General features: G+C 36.1%; 1 protein-coding gene across 1 annotated transcript in view; it reads right to left on the bottom strand.

Moving 5' to 3' along the window:
* The window catches only part of mtbp (MDM2 binding protein), a 46,395-nt gene that overhangs the window by 18,608 nt on the left and 4,807 nt on the right, over window positions 1-22,980 (bottom strand). The window contains exons 4-12 of the mRNA XM_003200157.7: window positions 21,471-21,613; window positions 21,239-21,297; window positions 20,337-20,478; window positions 19,627-19,741; window positions 16,155-16,277; window positions 12,715-12,809; window positions 10,278-10,344; window positions 9,993-10,110; window positions 7,240-7,410 (exon numbers count right to left, since the gene is read on the bottom strand). Coding sequence (XP_003200205.2) covers window positions 7,240-7,410; window positions 9,993-10,110; window positions 10,278-10,344; window positions 12,715-12,809; window positions 16,155-16,277; window positions 19,627-19,741; window positions 20,337-20,478; window positions 21,239-21,297; window positions 21,471-21,613 — 1,033 coding nt within the window. The remainder of the gene's footprint in view (window positions 1-7,239; window positions 7,411-9,992; window positions 10,111-10,277; window positions 10,345-12,714; window positions 12,810-16,154; window positions 16,278-19,626; window positions 19,742-20,336; window positions 20,479-21,238; window positions 21,298-21,470; window positions 21,614-22,980) is intronic.

Genomic DNA, 22,980 nt, shown 5'->3' with positions numbered 1-22,980 from the left:
TCATACAAAGCTACATGAACAACTGTGTGACCCTCAAAAAAGTACAAAATAAGCTTTGTTGTTGAGGACAAAATTGTGATATTTTCTATTCTTTTTAAAATATAAGTGATGTTTAATAGAACAAGGACATATTCACAGTATTTTCTTTATACTTTTTTCTTCTAGTTTGGCTGTAATAAAGGCAGTTTTTACATTTTTAGGGCCACTATTATTATTTCGTAGATAGGCTAAAGCTCAACTCTTGACCAATAACTTGTTTAATTAACCTAGTCAAGCCTTTAAAATTGCACTTTACACTGAATACTAGTTTGTATCTTGCAAAATAACTGGTAGAATATAATGTGTTTTCATCATGGCAAAGGCCTCGAAAATTGGTTATTTTAGATTAGCTAGTTTTCCCAGAGAAGGGTTGCAGCTGGAAGAGCATCCGCTGCGTAAAAAATGTGCTGGATAAGTTGGCGGTTCATTCCGCTGTGGCAACCCTGGATTAATAAATTCACACCAGCACGAGGAGAACATGCAAACTCCACACAGAAATGCCAACTGATCCAGCCAGCGACCTTCTTGCTGTGAGGTGACACTAATCACTGAGCCACCGTGTCGTCACATAAGAAATAGCTTTAAAAGAATTAAAATTTAATACGAGGGCTAATAATTTTGACTTTAACTGTACATAGAGTATTTTGAGCGTTTTTAGTTCCTTCTGTGTAGTCTCATGACCCTTGCTGTCTATGTAATTTAGCGAGCTCTCAGATTTCATTTAAATGTTTATTTGTGTCCCAAAGATAACTAAAGTTCTCAGGGGATTGCAACAACTTGAAGAGGAGTAATTAATAACATAATTTTCATTTTTGGGTGAAATAATGCTTTAATGTTTGTGCACTAATGAACTAAACATATGGCTCAGAACTTATTTCTAAAAGTAGAGTTGGGCATATTTTAAAATAAATGAATTCTGATATTATTTATCAATTTAAAGTTCTATTGAATCCCAGATTCCATGTCAATATGTGTAAAAAGTCAAAACCTGTATATAGCATTTGTTAACTGCAATTAGTTGCAGCAAAATGCCATAAACAAAAAAAGAAGTGGACTTAATTTTTGTGAAAGTTTGGCACATCATTTGTCTGCATCGAGCTATGCAGCTTACGCATGCAGGGTTTGTATGCATGTTTTGCTGGAATTATAACCCAGTGCAGGTTAATTCTCATTCACTTATTTATACATCCTAACAGGATGTGTGACTATGAGGAATGATTAACTAAATATATATGTCGGTATGCAGGATCAAGAGACATTCAAATCCCAACCCTATTCCAAAACAAACAGAAAGGAACATATATTCTAAACATAGTTATACTGATTACTTTATTTATATTATATATTCTATACTTCACCTTTTAGTGTACACTTGGGTCAACAAAAAAAGTCACCAAAATAGAACATGCCCCACCACATTTTTTCATCCAATGCTTTGAATGTTTTGCACCAATTAGTTTTACCAGAAAAACAAAGAATGAACTGGGTTTTGAATTTCATAACGTTTTTCAGTTGAAAAAAGAGAGAAGCAGTACAAGAAAAACAACATAAAAACCCATATTGAAAAAAATATATATATTAAAACATAATATAAAAGCAATTATGTTTTAAAATAAAACATCGAACCAAGAAGCATTTCAATGCTTAGAAAATCTGCGTTTTGACTTTGTGCTTAAATGGAGACAAATGACAGAAAAGGGGTGCAATTTCTGTCTTGGCTATCTTCTAAAACACACAATCTGGGATTTTTCTTTTAGCAAATTCATCATTAAAAAAGTAAAATATGACAAGAAAACCTTAATGATATTTTAATCTAAATGGCTTGTGGCTAGCTGATTATAGAAACCACACAGGTACCAAGCACCTCTTCAGAATGCATTTAGAGCGAGAGCACACCTCAGGGGATTCTGGGAGCGCTCGTTACAATGCACTTTCTCAGAAAAGCTCTTGTATGAGCAGAACATCCATTTCTTTTCCTGTTTTGGCCATCATTTTTACAAACAAGTAGACGGTGCCAAACTATCGATGCTGGGTTGGGCATAACAAATAACCACTCGCCTGAGGTCTGTAGTCTTCAGTTATCAAGCCTGGTTGAATTATAGATCTGGCACAACCTTCTGAGCTCCACGGGACACTTTGAGCAAACCCACGCATTCTCTGATCTCATGAGCAGCAATTTACCCTGACAAAAGTCTCCAGCAGTGGGCTTAAATGGAGCCACTCTCTCTGTACAAAGAGCTAATAAGAGTAGCAGTGAACCACAAACCACCTGATTACGCGAGTTACAAATAAATGTTAACCAATGAGAAAATCCATGTGAAACAGCGAAAAGTGCGAGGCTTTTAAACCATTATACTTCCAAAAGGGAATATAAGAGAAAAAAATGCATTTCCAGAAGGCCTACAACCTTAACATGTTTTGATCTTTCACCACAATTGTTTTTCAGTTAGGCTGAAGATAAAAGTAGGAGGCTTGATAAAGTTTTAAATGCCAAACTGTTGTTTTTGACAAAAGCATGGTTGTTTGTTTGAGTGTGTTTATATGGAACAGCAAGTCTGAGTGTTTGTTCTTTTCATTTCAGTGCTTTCAATTAGAATAGCACAATATATCCTTTCAGCATCAACATCATAGTCTGCACATCTGAAATACTAACTTCGTATGATGTGCGAGGTCAAGCTGAAATTCAGAGCAAACCAAGTAACACAAGTTGTAAATTTATGCAGTGATGGACTAAGTAGACCAATCAGGTACTTGATTTAAAGAGTCCCTATTATAGGTTTTTGAAAATAAAACATCCAGCTGAGGGTTGTTTAAAAATATCAATGTTTTTTTTTTTTTAATTCAGAGTTATTTGCCTGTTTGTATTGTCGACATTGACACGAAACAATACCAAATATGAATTGCCGGATCCGGTACAACTGAAATATGTCTTTCCCTTCAGACACTAGCGGAGTGTGAGGGGATTGATCATAATGCAAAAGATTATCATCATTGAGAGATGGCCAGACATGCGGCTTTGGGGAATAATTAATTTTAATAATAGTTCATTTTTACAAGAACACCACAGCATAGCCAACAGTGTGCTGTGTTTGTTCCTGCCATTTTTTTGATTATTAATACAATGCTGGCCTTTAGTTTTTAAAAAGGGATCAGCAAAAACTACTAATCTATGGGACTTTGTCAGTAACTGTTTTTATGGACCCGTTTCTTCTTCCTCCAGATCCTGTAAGTGTTTCTCCTTCCTACACAACAGTAAAATGTGATTAAAATAGTTGCCTTGTTTTCTGTAGTTTGCAAAATATGTGTTTAATTGTGTGTTGTAAATTATAATCACGTATCTGTTATAGATCAGTGCTTGTAATGCATCTCTAAAGTTAAATCTGTATAAGCTATTTCACATATCACATCCAAAACCACACTGAAAACACGATGCATGCTTCTTCCTTTACCGATTTAAATGCGTCTCGTGCTTGCGACCTCCTGCGGTTTGTTGCTATGGCCACCATCAGTTCCTCACACGTGTATTGCAGTCAGTTTTTAAATTAATTTAATTTCGACACCGTGTGGATTAATACTGAATATGTGTCGTTGGTATTACTTGGGGTCTTGGTTAAGAATAGAGAAATATGCTGGTATTTAACTGCATTTCTTTAATGCACTCCTCCATTGGGCTCACGCATATACTCTGTGATCTGACTACTTCTTAACCGTGCTGGGCGTTTCTTTCAGTCTCGCGCTGAACACAGTCGACCAATTAGAACAGACTGGGTCATCGAACCAATCAGCGCAGGTTAGCCTCATGCAAAGGAGGGGTTTGGTAACAAATCAATCGCTAAACAAATCATATGGGAGTCGTTGGGATAATTAGGTAGCAATAAATGTATAATATAAGACAATAAAAGTGTTTTTTGACCTTGCATGCATTTCAGACTGTTGTTGGAGACCCTCAAAACCAAAATATGACCTTTTTAATGCATAATAGGGGCTCTTTAAAGGTACTTAATTCCACAGTTCCGAAATATGCATCTTCTCTGGCGTCACGACAGGTAAACAGTACAGTGACAGAGACAGACAGGAATGAAGCAGAGATCCAGTTTCTGACTCAAAAATACCACAGTAAGACTGAACCTCCTGGTTCAGTCTCACTGTGGTATTTTTGACTCAGAAACTCAGAAGTTTCTCAATGGTTATTTGACGTATTTCTTGTGGAGTTTATTCGAGCCTTTCTGCAACAAGTCACACATAAATGTTGTTACAAAGTTCGCAGTACACACAAACACGTTTAACTTTCCACTGTTTTTGCACATCTACTCATAGTAAATGTGAACAATTTAAGTTTGATAGAGTGAAACTTTTTGATTTTCATGTTTTTAATAGTCAGTTACTATTTGAACATTTCTCCCCAGAAGAACATAAACACAAATAAATTTGTTATATTTGCTTTACTGTTTTGATTTTTGATATTTAACGCAAGTTCACTTAAAAAAAAAAACACACAAAAAACTTTAATGAAACTTTCTAAAACATATATTTTCTAAATAGACCCATTCTAGTCAAATTGGTGAAATTGTTGTCATATTACAACATATGCTAATCCATCACTTTATTAGGCACACCTTACCAGTACCATGTTGGACCCCTCTTTGCATTCAGAACTGACTTAATCCTTCGTGGCAAATTTAACAAGGTACTGGAAATAATCTTCAGAGATTTTGGTCCATGTTGACATGATAGCATTACGCAGTTGTTGCAGATTTGTTGGCTGCACTTATATGAAGCAAATCTCCCTATCCACCACATCCAAAGGTGTTCTATTGGAAAGAGATCTGGTGACTGTGGAGGCCATTTGAGTACAGTGAACTTATTTGCATGTTCAAGAAACCAGTCTGAGATGATTTGCGCTTTATGAGATGGCAAGTTATCCTGCTAGAAGTAGCCATCAGAAGATTGGTACTAATGGGCCCAAAGTGTGCCAAGAAAATATCCCCCACACCATTACACCACCACCACCACCTGCCTGAGCTGTTAATACAAGACAGGATGGATTCATGCTTTCATGTTGTTGACACCAAATTCTGACCCTACCATCTGAATGTTGCAGCAGAAATTGAGACTCGTCAGACCAGGCAACGTTTTTTCAATCCTCTATTGTTCAATTCTGGTGAGCCTGTGTAAATTGTAGCCTCAGTTTCCTGTTCTTAGTTGACAGGAGTGGCACCCAATGTGGTCTTCTGCTGCTGTAGCCCATCCGCCCTTAAGGTTCGATATGCTGTGCATTCAGAGATGCTCTTCTGCAAACCTCAGTTGTAACGAGTGGTTATTTGAGTTACTGTTGGCTTTCTATCAGCTTCAACCAGTCTGGCCATTCTTATTAAAGAATGGATTAAAAATGCATTTTTTTGCAACAAATATTATTTAAGACCCCAAAATTTCAGGAATTTCTTTAGAATAGGCTACTCAATTTAGTGTCCTCGTTAGATTTACTTTAATTGTGCCTCTTCACAGTATGGATAACCAACAGTACCTGCCTTTTGGGTGTCTGGAGGTGAAATAAAACTGTTATCGCTGACTGTGAGGTGGCGTCTGAACTAGAGCTGTAATTGACCCCTAAAAGTTAGGCCTGATGGGGTCCAAGCCTGACAAGTACATATTGATTGACAGCTTTTAAAAATCCCGAACCCATTTATAGCCTGACATTATTCAAATGTGCACATGCACACAGCTCTTTTGCCTTTTTTCATGAATGATTTGTTTAAATTACTTATTCATAACAGAGGCTATAGGCCACTTGAAAGTTGAAAAAAAAAAAAGTTCTCTGTAACATCGTAACATCTCTGCAATCTAAATAGGCCTGGGTACATACACTTATCCTTTAAATTGGCCAACACACCAATGCAAATAGGTCTTAACAAATTAATTTAAAATTAATTTTAATGATAAATGATGAGGGGTATTTGGCAATAATGACATTAAGATAACGGCTCTGCGGAACTTGTTTTGCCACTTCTCTTCACAATCTGGCATTAAGGCGACGGTGAAGCTGAACAATAAAAGAATAATGCCAACATTAGTCTATATAGCCTGTCTACATTATGAGTTTATGGTGTATAATTATGTAACATTATGCAGTGTATAAGCGTCCGCCGAAATGCCTTAGCTGCAAGAATGACTGTTCTAATTGAACTAGCAGCTGGCCTGACCGCAGTCAAAATTCGCTCTTTTTGCGTCTCCGTCATCATTTGTTTCACCTTTGCAGGGATGGATTTTAATGTTGTAACAAACGATTTGATTACTTTCTCGCGCTAATCGAAATGCATCACATGACTGCTTATTTACTGCGCAAGCCCTAGCCCAGCCCATCTAAAATTATAGAAATTAAGTCTGAACCCACCCAAGGCTGTCGGGTTCAGGCAAAGACCTTCAACTCTAGTCTGAACTAGTAACATTGTTAGGTCTAGCTGCAAACAATGCAGGGATTAACATGGACCCGCTATAACTAACTGCTGCAACGTCCCACTGGTGCTTTCCTTCTTTCATGTGCGACTCGACAGCTTTGAGGCTCATGGTCCCTAACGAAAGTCTTTTTGCAGAATTTACACATTGCCTCATTGCCATGTTAATAAATTTACACTTTCCCATCCTTGCATTTTGAACTTCACCTCGACAACCACATAATGACAGCACGCAGGCTATAATAAATCAAGGAGACTGTCATTTCTCTCCTGTTTCATACATACTAAATTAATAAACTATTAGATGTTTTACGGTGGACAATCGGTTTAAGACAATTTAAGACCTTAATTTCCCGAATTTAATTTAAGACATTTTAAGACTTTAAGGACTCGCGGGAACCCTGCCTTTCTTCCCCAATTCCCTATTTTCAATATGACATTAATATTATTAGTGATACGCACATTTATAAACTTCAGAACTGTACAGTTCTGGTCTCTCAAGCAAAAAGTCTCTTCAGTGTCATCTTTGTGACATCCAGGTGTCTTTACTGCTGCTGTGATGAATGAGACTATTGTATGGGTTTAATTTGACTCTAATAAATGTGGTTCTTGAATGCCACGGGGTCCAACATACTTCAGAAGAACCGTATTAATGGTCTCAATCTGACAGTACACACTGATTTATAACTAAGCTGTAGGCGTACTGTTGCACAATATTGCTGAGAATGTAAATAATTGGTGATCATACCTGAGGAAGAAGAAGCTTTTTCCCTTATGAGGGCATTGAGTGTTGATAGAGCAGCGGCTCCATTGATCTGATTGGCTGTGTGGATCATTCGCGCTGTGCAGCCTCCCGATTCCGCTCCCTGCACCAAGAACAGGTAGTGCCCTCTCTCACCCTTTACCTCCATATCGGGCACTGAATTCAAGAAGAGTTAATAGTACGCTTGCAAATACACAGGGATAAAAGTAGTGTATGAATGGCAGCGTATAATTTAACAACGAGCAATTTATCAAATGTGCATGGTACAATTATACAGATTAACAACCTTTAGAAGAAAATATGAGGCCAATTTATTAACAGTAGAAGAATTATGGGTCATGTTCACTCATAGCTGGTTTCAAAACAGATTTTTAATAAAATAATGTTTTTTTTTTTACAATCCTCTGTTGACATGTTTTATTGAGTAGGGGCGGTGTATTATTATTGCACATATAAAATATTTTTATATTTTACTCACGGCAAACTAATGATTGGAGGGGCGTGGCTTAGACATCAAACTGATGTCATCAGAGAAAGAACTACATATATATACACAGTGTTTTAATTTCTGTTCTGTAATTGTCACGACACCTGCCTTTTAGCATTCCATGTCGCCAAGCAAAGCCTTTCACCCACTTAGATAACAATATTTATTCTAGGGCTCCTAATTTAAAAGGACAGTTGACCCAAAAATAGAACTTCGGTCATCATTTACTCAGCCATCACTTGTTTAAAACCCATTTGAGTTTCTTCTGTTAAAGAAAAAACTACATTTTTTGAAAAATGCCATTGACATCCATTGTAATTTTCTACAACTATGAAAATCAATGTTCTCCGAATATCAAATTCCTAAAAAGCTACTAAAAAGTACTCTCTACCCTATGTTTATATAGCTTGACATTTTTTACAAACTTTACATTAAGCTCTTCTGTCATTACTTAACACCCAGTTTTTCAAGTGGTCATTTTAAAGCCAAATCTCTTAAAAAGTATATTATTCGTGCATGCCATCCATAGTTAAAAAGTACAGTCTGGCGGAGACTGCATTTAATTTAAAGGGTGTTTACCCAAAAATTCTGTCATAATTTACTCACCCTTTACTGCAACCTGCAACCATCAACTTCCATAGTTGGGTATAACAAAAATACTATGAAGGTCAGTGGTTACAGGATTTCAGCTTTCTTTAAAATAACATCTTTAGTGTTCAACAGAATATTGAAGCTCACAAACGTTTGGAATCACTAGAGGGAGATCAAATAGTAAATACTTTACTAGATATTTTTCAAAACACTTTATACTATTTTATTCTAGCTGAAATAAAACAAATAACACTTTGTCCTGAAGAAAAAAAGATATTATCAGACATACTGTGAAAATGTTTTTTGCTCTGATAAACATCATTTGGGAAATATCGATACGATACAGTGGTGTCACGGCTCGGTACATTTTCGATACAGCAAAAAAAGAAAAAAAAGGCAGAGGATTTCTTTGATTTAAATTTTTTATGTATTAAAACTAACATCATAAAAGTTTGATCATGTTTTTTTTTTTTTAATTCAAACAGTGATACAGCTACACAGGTTTAAAATGATAAAATAAAACAATTTGCGTATAAAGAAATCCTTCTTTATACTTAAAACCAAAAAGTTGCTTATAAAAAAATAAATATAATATTGTAGCAGTTATTAAATATATAAAAAGAAAAGAACAATTTAGTTTTTATATGAAACTCAGTTTCAATCAATTAAGTTTTTTTTTATTTTCAGAAAGATGAGTGTCCACCTTTTCCTCAGACAGCACAGATCTGCTTGATTTGATCACCTGCTTGATTTGATCACCTGCCGTTTTAGTGGATCTAAAAGCAGGAATCATCTGACTGAAATGAGCTTATGAAGGAATAATGTAACAGGGCTCGATTACATTTAACATTTTATTAAAACCCGACATTTTTACTACCGATTAAGATCTCTCAGATGTTTTTTTTTCCACTACTCTCTTGGAGCGCGAGTTGTGTCCAACATACCTGAAGAGCTGAGAGGGATGCGGTGGAGAGGGGTTTGTGACGTATTTAAGGACCGGGGTGAAGATTTCCAGAAGATTATCATTCATTTGCGGGCATAAAGGAGTCTCACGAAGCTTCCGAGAAACTTGGGATGTCTGGGATTACATTAACGTTACTCTCCATTTTGCGAGCTAGTGTAGCGCGTGACGTGCCTGACTAGAGTAGTGTTTGGAGGTTAGCTCTTTTGTGTCAGGGGTCTAGGGTTTCTGTGGCAACGGGGACGGAGCCAGCACGAGCAGCCAGGCTGACACAGAAGCTAGCAAGATTGCTAATGAGCGCGTGCTTTAATAAAGTGATATTCTGAGTTCAAAAGCGATGTTCTACTGTTTAACATGACACTGGGGAAGGCAGCATGTTGCCTGCCATGTCATTTGGGATGCCATGTTGAGCAAAGCTGCACTGAAAACATTATATTTTGTACTTATTCCCCTTTGAATCGTTCGGTTTGTAATGTGAACCAAACCAAAAGTCTCGTACTGTATATATATATATATATATATATATATATATAGTATAATATTTAAATATATAAATAAAGAACTAAACAAATAAATAACTTTTAATGTCTGGAATAGGCCATTTAAAATTCCCTGATATTCCAGAAATTCCATGACCCCACTGGCAGTTTTTGGTACACAACAACTCCAGGTGGTTCTAGTGTTAAATGCTGTTCATACCAGGTATGTCCTTGGGGCGTTTGGACATGAAGTCTCTCCATTTGCAAGAGCTGAGCTGGGAAGCTGCTGGGAAAGTCTCAGTGCTTATCACACAAGACAGAGAAAACAAAGCTCCCACCTGCAACAGAAACACTTTCCTGTCATTGTTACCAAAGTGTTCAGGAATGGAAGTTATCAATTCCCAACCAACAATCTCAAGAGAACTTTGAAAGCTTTGGCTTAACATCAGTATATAAATGTGGCCTGAAGACAATAATTGGTGATGATTGTGTTGAGCTGGCCTACCTCTCCACGCAGTGTACACAGTTGATCCAAGAGAAGCTTGGCTTTGACAGATTTGGAAACCAATCCGCTGCAGAAGCATGTCAAGGTGTGAAACCATACCCAGAGATAAATTACTGAGGGGTTTACTGTAAACCGTCATGAGGAACATGTCATCTCAACAATCATTAGCTCTGAGAGCACTGTTCACTGTATGACACTGACAGAATATTAGTAAATGTATTACTATGAATATGTAGCCAGAATATGTTTTTTTAAATTATTTTTTTATCAGCAACAATAATTCAGCAATCTGAAGCGAACACAATGTGTTAACATGTTCTCTAAATGTAAATTTATAGGAAGCATACAATGAATTCTTTGAGCACTTCAGTGTTTGACAATGCAATGTTGTAACTATCTTTCCTTCAGAATCCATTTAGCAAAAAAAAAAAAAAAAAACAATCATAAGCTGAAGTGGTTTGAATACAATAGATATAAATATATGGAAATAGCATTTACAGTTCCATCTGATTAAAGTGCAAAAAACAATTCTTAAAAGAAGATTTTACCTGGAAAGCAAAATGTCGAGACAATAAGTATTGTTTTCTGTGGAATTAATTTATAATTAAGAAATGCCTGCCTGCTGAGACATATATAACTTCTAAATGTAAATTATATATAATTTTCCAAATATGCCCTAAAGTGTACCGATTCAATTGGTATACTTACATGGACACCAATAATCCAATTTTAATACAATCAAGACAATACCAATAAGAATCTACCATGTAAACAGCGATTTTTTATTAATTTAATCTGATGAGGGTCATAATCGAACTAAACAGAAATTGAATTAAGACATGGAGAATGCCGATTTTAGTCACATTATTGAAGAGCAGTACATACATGTAAACAACTTAAACTATTACCGTTGTGTAGGACTTTCGCTGCATTTTGCGGCAGGATAGTCTATTCACACATGGCTGTTGGACACTATTCTCTGCATCTACCGAGTCAGTGCAGGACCACAGACACCTGCATCATGAAATGCGGAGGTTTTTGTTTTTCTATACGGTGTGCAGTACCAAATTCCATTAAAACAACAATCTACCTGCAGTTCATACTCGCATACAATATCTCATTTGTCACGGGGGCATGCATGATATGTTCGTGAATGAAAGTGAAAGTGCCAAACGGCTGTTCAAGTCGACAAATAAAAAAAAAAAAAAAAAAACCTAAAATTACATAAAAATCCAGAGGAAACATGGATAGTGTGGTGACGCAATGACTTAATCTAATTATGTGCTATAACATGTAAAACGAGATCATGAAAGGAACATTCAAAAAGTAACTCATGTAAAGACATTAATCTTATTATTGTCTTTTTCAGATTAAGGCAAATAATTTGATTACTGTATTATCAATGTAAACGCAGTCATGGTTAAATTGTACTCTGATATCTACATGTCAGAAAAGCTCTCCAGAAATGCTTATATATGCTCATTTATTACCAAAGGAATTACTCCTAGAATAAAAAGCATGATTTAGCTCATATTTGGAATGGTGTGATTATTAATGATCTCTGCTCAGACATTCCACAGCTCATTTCATTGCTTGCTGTCACACAAACACACACACACACACACACACACACACACACACACACACACACACACACACACACACACACACACACACACACACACACACACACACACACACACACACACACACAACATGATGTACTCTGAAAATAGATATCTTGTTCAATGACAGTAGTTCAAAATGAAGTGAAATAGTAGTTCACGTTGAAAGCGAGTGACATTCAAGTCTGTTCTACTATTACAGAGTTACATGCTGGGAATAAAATATAGGGTAAATGAAAATTATTCTTGACAAAAGGCAAAGACAGAGATGTACTTAGAGTTGTGCTATGTGGGTTTATCCCTTAAAGTTTGGAAGTACTGTATGCGATTATGGACATAGCCCTAATCGTTTCTCCCATAGGCACCTGAATTGGAAGTTGTAAAACAGTCTCAAAAAGGACCGCACTTCTGCATTTTAGAATAAGGTCAATACCTTAGGAATGGTATAACAGGAAATCTTCCTGGTTTTAAAACCTTGACTTTTCCCAAAGCACATTAAACTTTGAAACCGGTTCTCATCCCATGCCTAAAACGAAGTAGTTCAATTAACACAGACCTTATAGGGTGGTGCTGAATAAAGTTGTAATCTACATATCCACATTTTGCAATCTGAGGCACGTGGCTCCCATGGCACCTTTTAAAAATGTATTTCTTATCACCACGTGACAGCATTTGTTCACATTGGCAAGCAAAAATGAATTTAACTTTGTTCAGTTAGTCTGAAAAGCCACCCTCACATCCTCAAACAACCTGTCACTGTTTATGGATGAAATGAATGTTTGTGCTTTTTTTCTCTCTTTTGGAAAGGATACAGTTCAAACGCCGTGCTAGAATGGAGGAGAATCGGCAGATCAGTGACTTTAACTAGCTGAATCAATTCCAACACTGGCTGGTAACACTGAAACACCTAAAACACAGAACAAATATACAAATTTAAAACCAGCAAATATATGCACCTAGAGTCATAAAATATTTATGCTTTGAGAAAAGAAAATTAACATTTTGTGTCTTTGGAAGCTGTAGAGCCACTGTATAAGATAAATAAATTAATAACACTGGCATGTGCTAGTGACTCCACATTCTGTCAAGTCAGTAATGAATTATTCAAAGCAAAAATAAAGCCAGGGAAGGAAGAAAAGGGCCAAAGTAAAACATTAGATGACCAAGCAGTTTTAAGCATGCACAAGGTTATGCGACCAACAGATTAAAGCGTTACTAGCTGTGAGGGCAGCTGGCAAACAAAAAGAAACAAATACAGCCCTTTACACTTTATTTGTCATTAGGAGAGTAACAGTTAAAGCTGTTTTGGGGCCGCTGTGTGCTTGTGCCCCTGAGTGGTGAAACAAAATCAGCTTTGTGCTCAGGCAGGACTAAACCAGAGCTTTTGGGCTGGAAAAACGAGACGCTGAGAGCGAGCTGGCAAACATTGCGAGCTCTTTATCAGCTCTTACAGAATCTATACAAGAGAAGCCGAGCAGAAAAAGAGGAAGTCAATCTGAAGAGATCTGCTCCATTATTCAGTAGATCTGGGCCTATGGAAAAGACCAAAGCGACGCAACATGTTGAAATGAGTTCAAAGCTCATTTTTAAGTGGTCTTAGTAATGCTGTTGAAAATCCCATAGGAAAGAAATATGATGTCGATAACATCATGTCAACAATTACAAGAGTGAAAAAGCCCTGTCAAATCAGATTGTGTAGTATTATCAATATTTTCACACGCGTTTATCAGCAGAGATCAGGGTGTTAGCTAGTGATTTTGCTACTGTTAATACCATGGTATCTATATTTACAGTGGGGAGGACTGCTTCATGGCATTTAAAAGTGAATGTGATGAAGAAACATTATGGTTTAGAAAAACACAAAACAAAATGTGCAGCAAAAAAATTAAAAAAAATCTTCAACTGCCAATTTTACAAGGGCTTTAAATGTGGCTCACCTTTTTTTTTCAAATTAGTTTAATTAAATTTACTCAGTTTACTGCTGACTTACTAAAAATGGATAACTTATTTTCTAAAAGATTAATTAATGAGACAAAGTATTAAAGACAGGCAACGCAGTGGCACAGTAGGTAGTGCTGTCACCTCACAGCAAGAAGGTTGCTGGGTCGAACCTTGGCTCAGTTGGCGTTTCTGTGTGGAGTTTGCATGTTCTCCCTGCGTTCGTGTGGGTTTCCTCCGGGTGCTCCGGTTTCCCCCACAGTTCAAAGACATGCGGTAAAGTTGAATTGGGTAGGCTAAATTGTCCGTAGTGTATTAGTTTGTGTGTGTGTGTGTGTGTAAATGAGTGTGTGTCGATGTTTCCCAGAGATGGGTTGCGGCTGGAAGGGCATCCGCTGCGTAAAAACGTGATGGATAAGTTGGCGTTTCATTCCGCTGTGACAACTCCGGATTAATAAAGGGACTAAGCCGAAAAGAAAATGAATGAATGAATAAAATAATAATAATAATCATCATCATTTTAATAAATAACTGTTATATAGAACCCCCCTATATACTGTTACTCTATATACTGTTAATGTGATGGGAATTACTCGTACTGTGATTAAGATTTAGTTTATATCATCCACTTGTAAGGATGATTGTCAATTATTCAGTTCCTGTTACAAAAATGAAGAGGTTTGGAAATAATTTCCATAATTGTGATTCACATTTTAGTATCAGCGTTTGTATTCGCTAAGAGATCTGCACAAACGTCCAGATGTTCATGTCACCATCGCTCATTCAGATGTTGTGGCAGCAGATGGAAGGTAATGTCTCACACACTTCGAAACAAAGGAGAGCAGCATTTACATAATTATTGCCAAACCCATAACAACAATAAAGTCCATAAATACTGCAGTTCAAGTAAGAAAAAAACATTGATGGTACTAATCTGCGTAGATGTGTGACTGCGCTGAATGAGCCCTGTGTAAACAGATTGTGGGGAAAAAATGGGATCTTCTAGAGGGTCTAAATGCTTTAGTACTGACACTGTGATTAATCTGGAGTGGAAAACTCATTACGATTACATTCCACACTTTTATGACAGAGTATAAGAGATGCAGAGAGAAAGAAACAGCGGCTATAAAACTTTTGAGGGCCTCTTTCACCTCTTGTGAAACAATATTCTATAGGACTATGACTGTTTGATATTAAATATTTAAAACTTCATATAAGATCTCATTCCTATTTCCCCCAGTTTGAAACTCAGGGACACTGATCCGAAATGTGGCACCCAAAGAGTGTCAAATGTAGTTCATCAACAATACTCCTTGTTAATCCCAAGCTTTTTTAGTTTTTGGACAGAGCTCAGGTTTTATTTTCTGCTAGTTCCGAAAGGCCAATATTTCAGAACTGAACAGCCTCAAACAAAACAAAAGAAAGATGTGTGTATAATAAAATATATTTCTAACTAGGAGGGGTGGATTGATGAATTATCGTGTGAAACGAAAAGAAAAAAAAGATTAAATAAAATAAAAGTTTAATAATTTTTTTTATAATTAGAATATTGGAATGAATGAATAAATGAATGAATGAAAAGTATTAATAAAAATAGATAGATAAATGGATGGATGTTGTGTTTATAAATTATTATTAAATATGTGCTAAAATATATTATTAAATAAAATATTGGAATGAATGGATGGAGAGATGGATGCATGGATGGGTGGATGGACGGACGGATGGATAGATAGACAGATGAATGGATGGATGCATGGACAGATGGATGAATGGATGGATTAATGAATGAATGGATTGATGGATAGACGGATGAATGGATGCATACATATATAGACGGATGGAACGGACAGACGGACAGATGAAAAGATAGATAGATAGATAGATAGATAGATAGATAGATAGATAGATAGATAGATAGATAGATAGATAGATAGATAGATAGATAGATAGATAGATAGATAGATAGAGACAGACAGACAGACAGACAGACAGACAGACAGACAGACAGACAGACAGACAGACAGACAGACAGACAGACAGACAGACAGACAGACAGACAGACAGACAGACAGACAGACAGACCGACCGACCGACCGACCGACCGACCGACCGACCGACCGACCGACCGACCGACCGACCGACCGACCGACCGATCGATCGATCGATAGATAGATAGATAGATAGATAGATAGATGAATTATAAAGGCATGAAAGTTTGTCTAAAACATACACTTTCAGTACTGTGTGATGAAAACAAACTGACAATCATAACAGATTTTATATAAATCTAGACTTAAGTGCACCTTCTCACCTCGTGCTGTAGTTTGTGATCAGTTTGGCTCTGTGGGTCTGAGTGCGGATACAGTGCATCAGTCCAGTGATTTCTCCTCTGAGCTCTTAGACAGAAACCCTCAAACTTCAGCTCTGAGACAAACTGAAAACAACACAGAAAAGCTATTCAGAAAGTGCTGTGCCAACAATACTTTACTGTTTCTATGACACTTGAGTGACAGAAACTAGCTTTCTAAACAAGAATTTAGCCAGAAGGGTCAAATCTTCACATTACAAAAAAATGTAAAAAAATCCATAAAAAAAGAAAAAAAAAAACAGAAAAAAAAAAACAACACGACTTAAACTGACTGCACTGAAAATCTAAAGTGTAAACTCTGAACATAAATGATTTTCATATGACCTTCGTATAATGGTCTGAATGATTTTCAGGAGATTAGATTGAGTCTTAGATCTTTAGCAGTTTGAGATCTTGCTGACTTTTCTTAACCAAACTATGCGCACAAACACAAATACAGCTGTATAATATAGAAGCCTTCTTCCTGCTCAGACAGAAAATTTCCCTTTAGAGTTTCCCTGAATCAAAATGTTTTCTTTGCATCTGCTGTGCTTACTAAATCTTTCCATCTTTGTCTTTATAGTTTCACAAATCAGCAGCTGTTACAGTTCTCTAAGACCATTACCGGCAAGTGGTTGCCCTCTGCTGGACAGAAGACATTTTTACAGTTTTGTTGTACTTGCATTCATACAGACAATGGGGAAAAATAAAAAATAAAAATATAAATAATAATAAATAAACACACTGTATAAAATGATTATTGGCAAGAAAAGAAGTTCTTACAATAAAGATTATTCTTGTGTTATTTTTCACTTGATTATTCATTTCTGTTAATTAAATACCTGAGACTTGCATAAAAAGCAAATTTTTCAATTAGTCATTTTGCACAATAGCATATGCTTTGCTTTTTTATTACTGGCAGTTTATTACTTTCAATATTTAATTTAATTTTTATTAAAACATTTTAAAGAATTGCAACACATAATTTAGTTTTTTCAGCGTCACAGTGGCACAGCGGATATTACAATCACCTCACAGCAGGAAGGTCGCTAATTTGAGCCCCGGCTAGGTTAGTTGGTATTTCTGTGTGAAGTGTGCATGTTCACCCCGTGCTCTGGGTACTTCGGTTTCCCCCAAAGTCCAACGACATGCGGTACAGGTGAATTGAATAAACTAAATTGGCCGTAGTGTGTGAGTGTGTATGCAAGAGTGTATGGGTTTCCCAGTGTTGGGTTGCAGCTGGAAGGGCATCCTCTGCATAAAACATATGCTGGACAAGTTGGTGGTTCATTCCGCTGTGGCAACCCCTGATGAATAAAGGGACTAAGCTGAAAAAAAATTAAATAATGAATAAACTTAGTTTTTTACTAATATCAGTTACTTTAGTACTCTGCTGCGGTATAAGGAATTGTGAAATTTCACGGGCCCCAAAGCATTGCATTTACACATTTCCAGAAAAATATATTGTATACATCACTAGGGATGCTTCGATCAGAATTTTTGCAGATGATACCGAATACCGATTCCATGTTATGGTGGTCAGCTGATACCAAGTACAGATTCTGATTCTTCAACCTTTATATGTATTAATGTCATGTAATCTGTAAATCTATTAAGTACATTTTCCCTTTAAGTGGGATACTTAATTGCAAATGTGGCCTTACCTAAGAAAATAAATTAAGAATGCTGCATTTAATCCTTTAAATGTGTCTCTTACATAATTTAGGTGTAATCATGTCATGTTCAGAAGCAGCTTTAGAGAAAATAATAGAGATTTGCAGTGACTACTGCTCTATTCATTTAATCGAACAAATGTAATGCTTAGAACATGACTGTGCCTCTCGCGATCGCTTATCTTGCATTTTCTCTCGTCGCCATCATTTCTGTTTTTTTCCACCTAGTGCATAAAGCAACTGGGAATAAACGGTCTGTTCAATTAGTTAGGATCATCATTCATCATCAAATGTGATCATGAGTGAGTTTTACAAGTTTAAAATGTTTTAAAACAGTGCACGTGTGTAATGAATTACAGCGATTTACTTCAGCTTTACCTCATTAGCACAGCCGCATGTCAGAATAATTATAAAGAAAGACGCTTCTATCCCACTTCGCGGATATTAAATCAGATTTATTTTGTACATGAACAGAACAGATATCCACACAGCAGTAGAGATTAACCTGTATCCTGTCACATTTGTGTGCAAAAAGAGTGCAAAGCTAAACGCACGCGCTGTCTGTGTATGTGTGTGCCTACGCTTTGTATGTGTGTATCTGTGTGTGTGCACATGAACTTTGTAATGACATTGTGTGTGACTTGGTTGCAACTTAACAGAACAAATGCATCAAATACTAATTGGTAAAGTTCTTACTGTAGTATTTCTCACAAACGCTACGTGAGATCTGCTTCCTTTAAGTCTGTCTGTTGTCTGATGCAGCCAAGGGAGGAGATTAAGCCCCGCAGAAATGCACTTAGAAACGCTGGGCGGGGAGGACTAGCCTTAATGGAAAAGAACAACAAAACCGCCACCTGGTGCAAAAATTTATAAAATAGAATCTTATAAAAGGTATAATAAAAAAAAATCTGATGGGAGTTTTGAGCTGAAACTTTACACACACATTTTGGAGACACAAAAGACTCACATTAAATCTGAAAAAAGGGGTAACCTAGGTGCCCTTTAACTAAATTGCAGGTGTCACAGAGTCAGTTTGAATATGTGGGGGACTCGCTGAGCTTCCGGGAGAGATCATTCAGTTGGACACTAGACAGAGGCGATCGCTTCGCTCACATCACAGCAGCTGGATATACAAAAGGTTGCACTGGCAAAAAAAAACCCATCACTCGCGCGAGTCGCCAAAAGTAAGTATAAACAGCGGTCACACCACATCTGTGTGTATTTTAGCTGTTGTGTTGGGAGCGCATCGATCGCTCACACCCCCCACACATTGTTTACACCCATTAGATATAGAGTCATGAAATGTGATTATCGGCCGATACCAATCTCTGGCCGATCGATCACTATTTAAGATAAATAATATCACTTTTCAATCACTTGTATATAATTTTTTTTCAACTTTTGACTTTAAAATTATTTCAACAATGACAATGATTTTTGCCTTATGCTAACATACGGTGCTTAATTTATGAATTGCAAGTTCCCGGAACAGATCATGGTTACGGATTCGGCATGTTACCCGAGGATGGAGAGGTGCCGCGCACGAAAGTGGAGAGGGGACGGACGGACAGAGAGACAGGTATTTTAGCATAAGGCAAAAAAATCATAACCAATAAATTTCTTTCTTCCCAAGTCATATTTTCTTCTCAATTACTGTACTTTTATTTTTCATATTCTTTGGAGGTCAAAATCAAAATTGAAACAACTGTCCTTCGATGAACTCCACAGCCCTATAAAGGAGCTGTACAACAGCATAATCCTACCTTTTTCTCTCTAATGTTGAGTCCTCCTCTCCAGATCTCAGTTCCATCCACGCAGCTGTCAATCACTGATGGAGAACACAAACGAGCGTCCAGATACATTGCTGCTTTCTGCCACCTTTCCAGAGCAAAAACAAGAGAAACATCATCATTATACAGAAGAAAAAAAATGTTTATCAAGCTTTTTACACACGTTCACTCCATGCATTTTTCTGATTGAATATCAGATCATGAAAATGACACGTGTAAATGCCCTCCTAAACACAGCCGAGGCAGATATAAAACCAATCACTCAAACCACTTCAGTCTCAGTGGTCTGAGACACCAGACACTTCTAATTATGCCTCTGGTTGTTGAAACCACATATGTATATTTTACTTCTCTCAAAAAGTAAAAAAAAAAAAAAAAAAAAAAAAAAAAAACCTTGAGAGCATGTTATAGACCAGTAGTTCACAAAGTGAGGATCGGGACCCCCAGGGAATCACAAGACAATGAGGTAATGGGGCGGGGGCTTGTGTGTTTGGTTGTGGATCGCTTGGTGTTTTCAAAAAATCAAGTTCATTTTAATAAACTATAAAAATTACCATGTTTAATCCATGACCTACATAAGATAAAATAGTAATTAATAGATACATTTAAAAAACAACTTGCAAATAAAAAGACATCACCTTAAATAAAACAACAATATTACTGGTGTAATATTAATATTTTACCCAGCACTGTGCTCAGTGACCATAATCATCTGTGCCGAATGCCATGCCCTCATGTGCTTCAAAGAGCCAATCACAGGCAACATATCCTTTAACCCCACCTCCTCATCCACGCACAGCACGATCACATCCAGCAAAGACTTCCCTGCAATCCGACACAAACATTACAGGAAAAGCTCATCAAAACCACATCAAACAGCAGCAGCATTATGACAGATATAAAATAAAAATAAAATATATATAGTATACTGAAATTATTAATAACATTAAAATGTCTTTATTAATCATTTAAGGTTTGTCACTACAGACAAAAAACATGACTTTTCCATCAATCTGTAATTTTTTCTATTGTTTTGTTATGTTACCTGTTTTTGTGTGTGTGTGTTTTTTTTTAAAAGCTGCTAATTTTTTCTCCCTCGCTGAGCACTTACATACATTAAACATTTCTGAGATTTTCACAGAGAGATAGTTATTCATAATTTCCCTAGGTATATGCATACAAGTTATTCTACAGTTATTCTTATCAGTGTAGCATTAGTAACAGTATGTAGTAATAAATAGTTCTAAAATCCACTCTGTAAAAACATTTAAATGTAACATGTGAGTCTGATTCATCCACTTTATTAAACATAAATCCTCCAATGTATAGTTGTGTGCAAGAAATGTATGCAAAATAGTACATATTGAATTAAATAATGCTTAGATTAAAAATAAAACAAATACATTATGTGAATAAATTATTTACATATACATACATGCATAACAATATTTTATAAAATGTTATACAAGTTGTAAATGTAAACTATCAAGGATTTTTTTTATTGTTTTGTTAATGTTGTAATACTACTAATAATTTTTTTTGTATCTTATTCACCTGCAGTGTCCTGCATTAACGTAAAACGTACCTGGAGGAGGAAGTTTGTCTGCTAATTGATGAAGACCTTCAGCAGCCTCTTCAAACAGTCTACAATAACAGTACACCAACATTGGATATAAACAACACAGAAAGTAAATAAAGTACTATGAAAATAAATGAGTTAAGTTATTAATAAACAAATGTTAAAATAGTATTTGATCTTAAAAATTGGTTTAAGAGATGTATATAGATTATGTGACAGCATCGATCATGTTTCTCACTCTGCATGGGACGGATTCTCTGTGAGTGAGCTCTGTTCCTCTTGCTCCTGAAGGGCAGAGATGCAGTTCTCAAGAGCAGACGCCTCTGATTCTTCACTGTCACTGCGCTGTGAACAAACTTCATCCCACTCTGAGCTGCACCACTGGAAACAAACAATTAAAAGTGTAGAATTAGCAACATAAATTGGTAGCATTGTTATGTCACTTTAAGAAGTATAAAGTGTCTTGAAAATAATCTAGTAAAATATTATTTACTGTCATCATGGCAAAGATAAAATAAATCAGTTATTAGAGAAGAGTTATTAAAACTATTATGTTTAGAAATGTGCTGAAAAATATATTCTCTCTGTTAAGCAGAAATTGGGGGGAAAATAAACAAAGGTGCAAATAATTCAGAGGGGCTAATAATTCTGACTTTAACTATATATGCATATATATATATATATATATATATATATATATATATATATATATATATATATATATATATATATATATATATATATATATATATATATATATTAGGGGTGTAACGATACACTCAGCTCACGATACGATGTGTATCACGATATAATGTTCACGATTCGATATGTATCACGATATTTGGTAAAAAAATAGAAAATTTAACTGAAATGCAAATTTTACCAAGTAAACTATTTTTTATGTATTTCTTTTGTTTCAACTTGTTAAACTGAACCTTCTTTTAGAAAATATATTAAACAGGCCCGTCTCTGGAAAATGAAACAATTTAAAAACTTCTTAAAAAATATTATTGAAATGACAGAGACAAAATTAAGGAACAATTTAAGTAAAGGTGCAAAAAAAAAGCTTTCTATTCAATTGAATTTAACAGTAAGAGCTTAAGGCTTTGCTTGGTCACTTGCGTTTTTTGTGTGTGCAAAAAAATCCACATTTCCAGTTAATCAGCAGTTCTATAAGATAATCCTGAACTTATGTGTATCTGTCTGAGAGGTTTTTATGGATGGCTGTCTTCATGTTGGGCATGATGAGTGACAGGGTGGCCGTCTTTTCATTACACAGGACAGTCGTGGCTCTTTTCAGCAGTTTAGGCAGGTTTACTATTTCTTCGGCGTTGCTGATGTCGGCGCTATCAAGTGTATCATGTTAACGTGCATTTTTGTGTACCTCTGTAACGTTACTCAAAAGGGTTAATGCTCGTCGTCATCATAACTCTAAAATGCGATATGATTGTTTAAATAATGTGTACGTTTTCGGTTTCATTTCCACTGCTAAGTGCTGTTCATACTTCCCACGCGGGCTCCTGAAAGATCACTCTGTTCCACAAACTGAATGTTGTTTACTACTTTATTAGTCACAACCTGCAGGTTCTGTTCACAGAAGCAGACGCGCGCGTATGGCAAGCCGTTTTAGCATTTAAACCTTTGTTCTGACTATCCATAAATATATTTAATTCATATTTAATTTAAATTCATTTAGAGATATCTCTAATTATATTTTGACTAGTCTAATTATAATTATGACTAGTCAA

This window comes from Danio rerio, chromosome 16 (genome assembly GCF_049306965.1).
Source record: "Danio rerio strain Tuebingen ecotype United States chromosome 16, GRCz12tu, whole genome shotgun sequence".
In the NCBI taxonomy this organism is placed as follows: Eukaryota; Metazoa; Chordata; class Actinopteri; order Cypriniformes; family Danionidae; genus Danio; species Danio rerio.
Note: the sequence above shows the minus strand (reverse complement) of the source record. Positions and strands in the feature narration are given on the sequence as shown.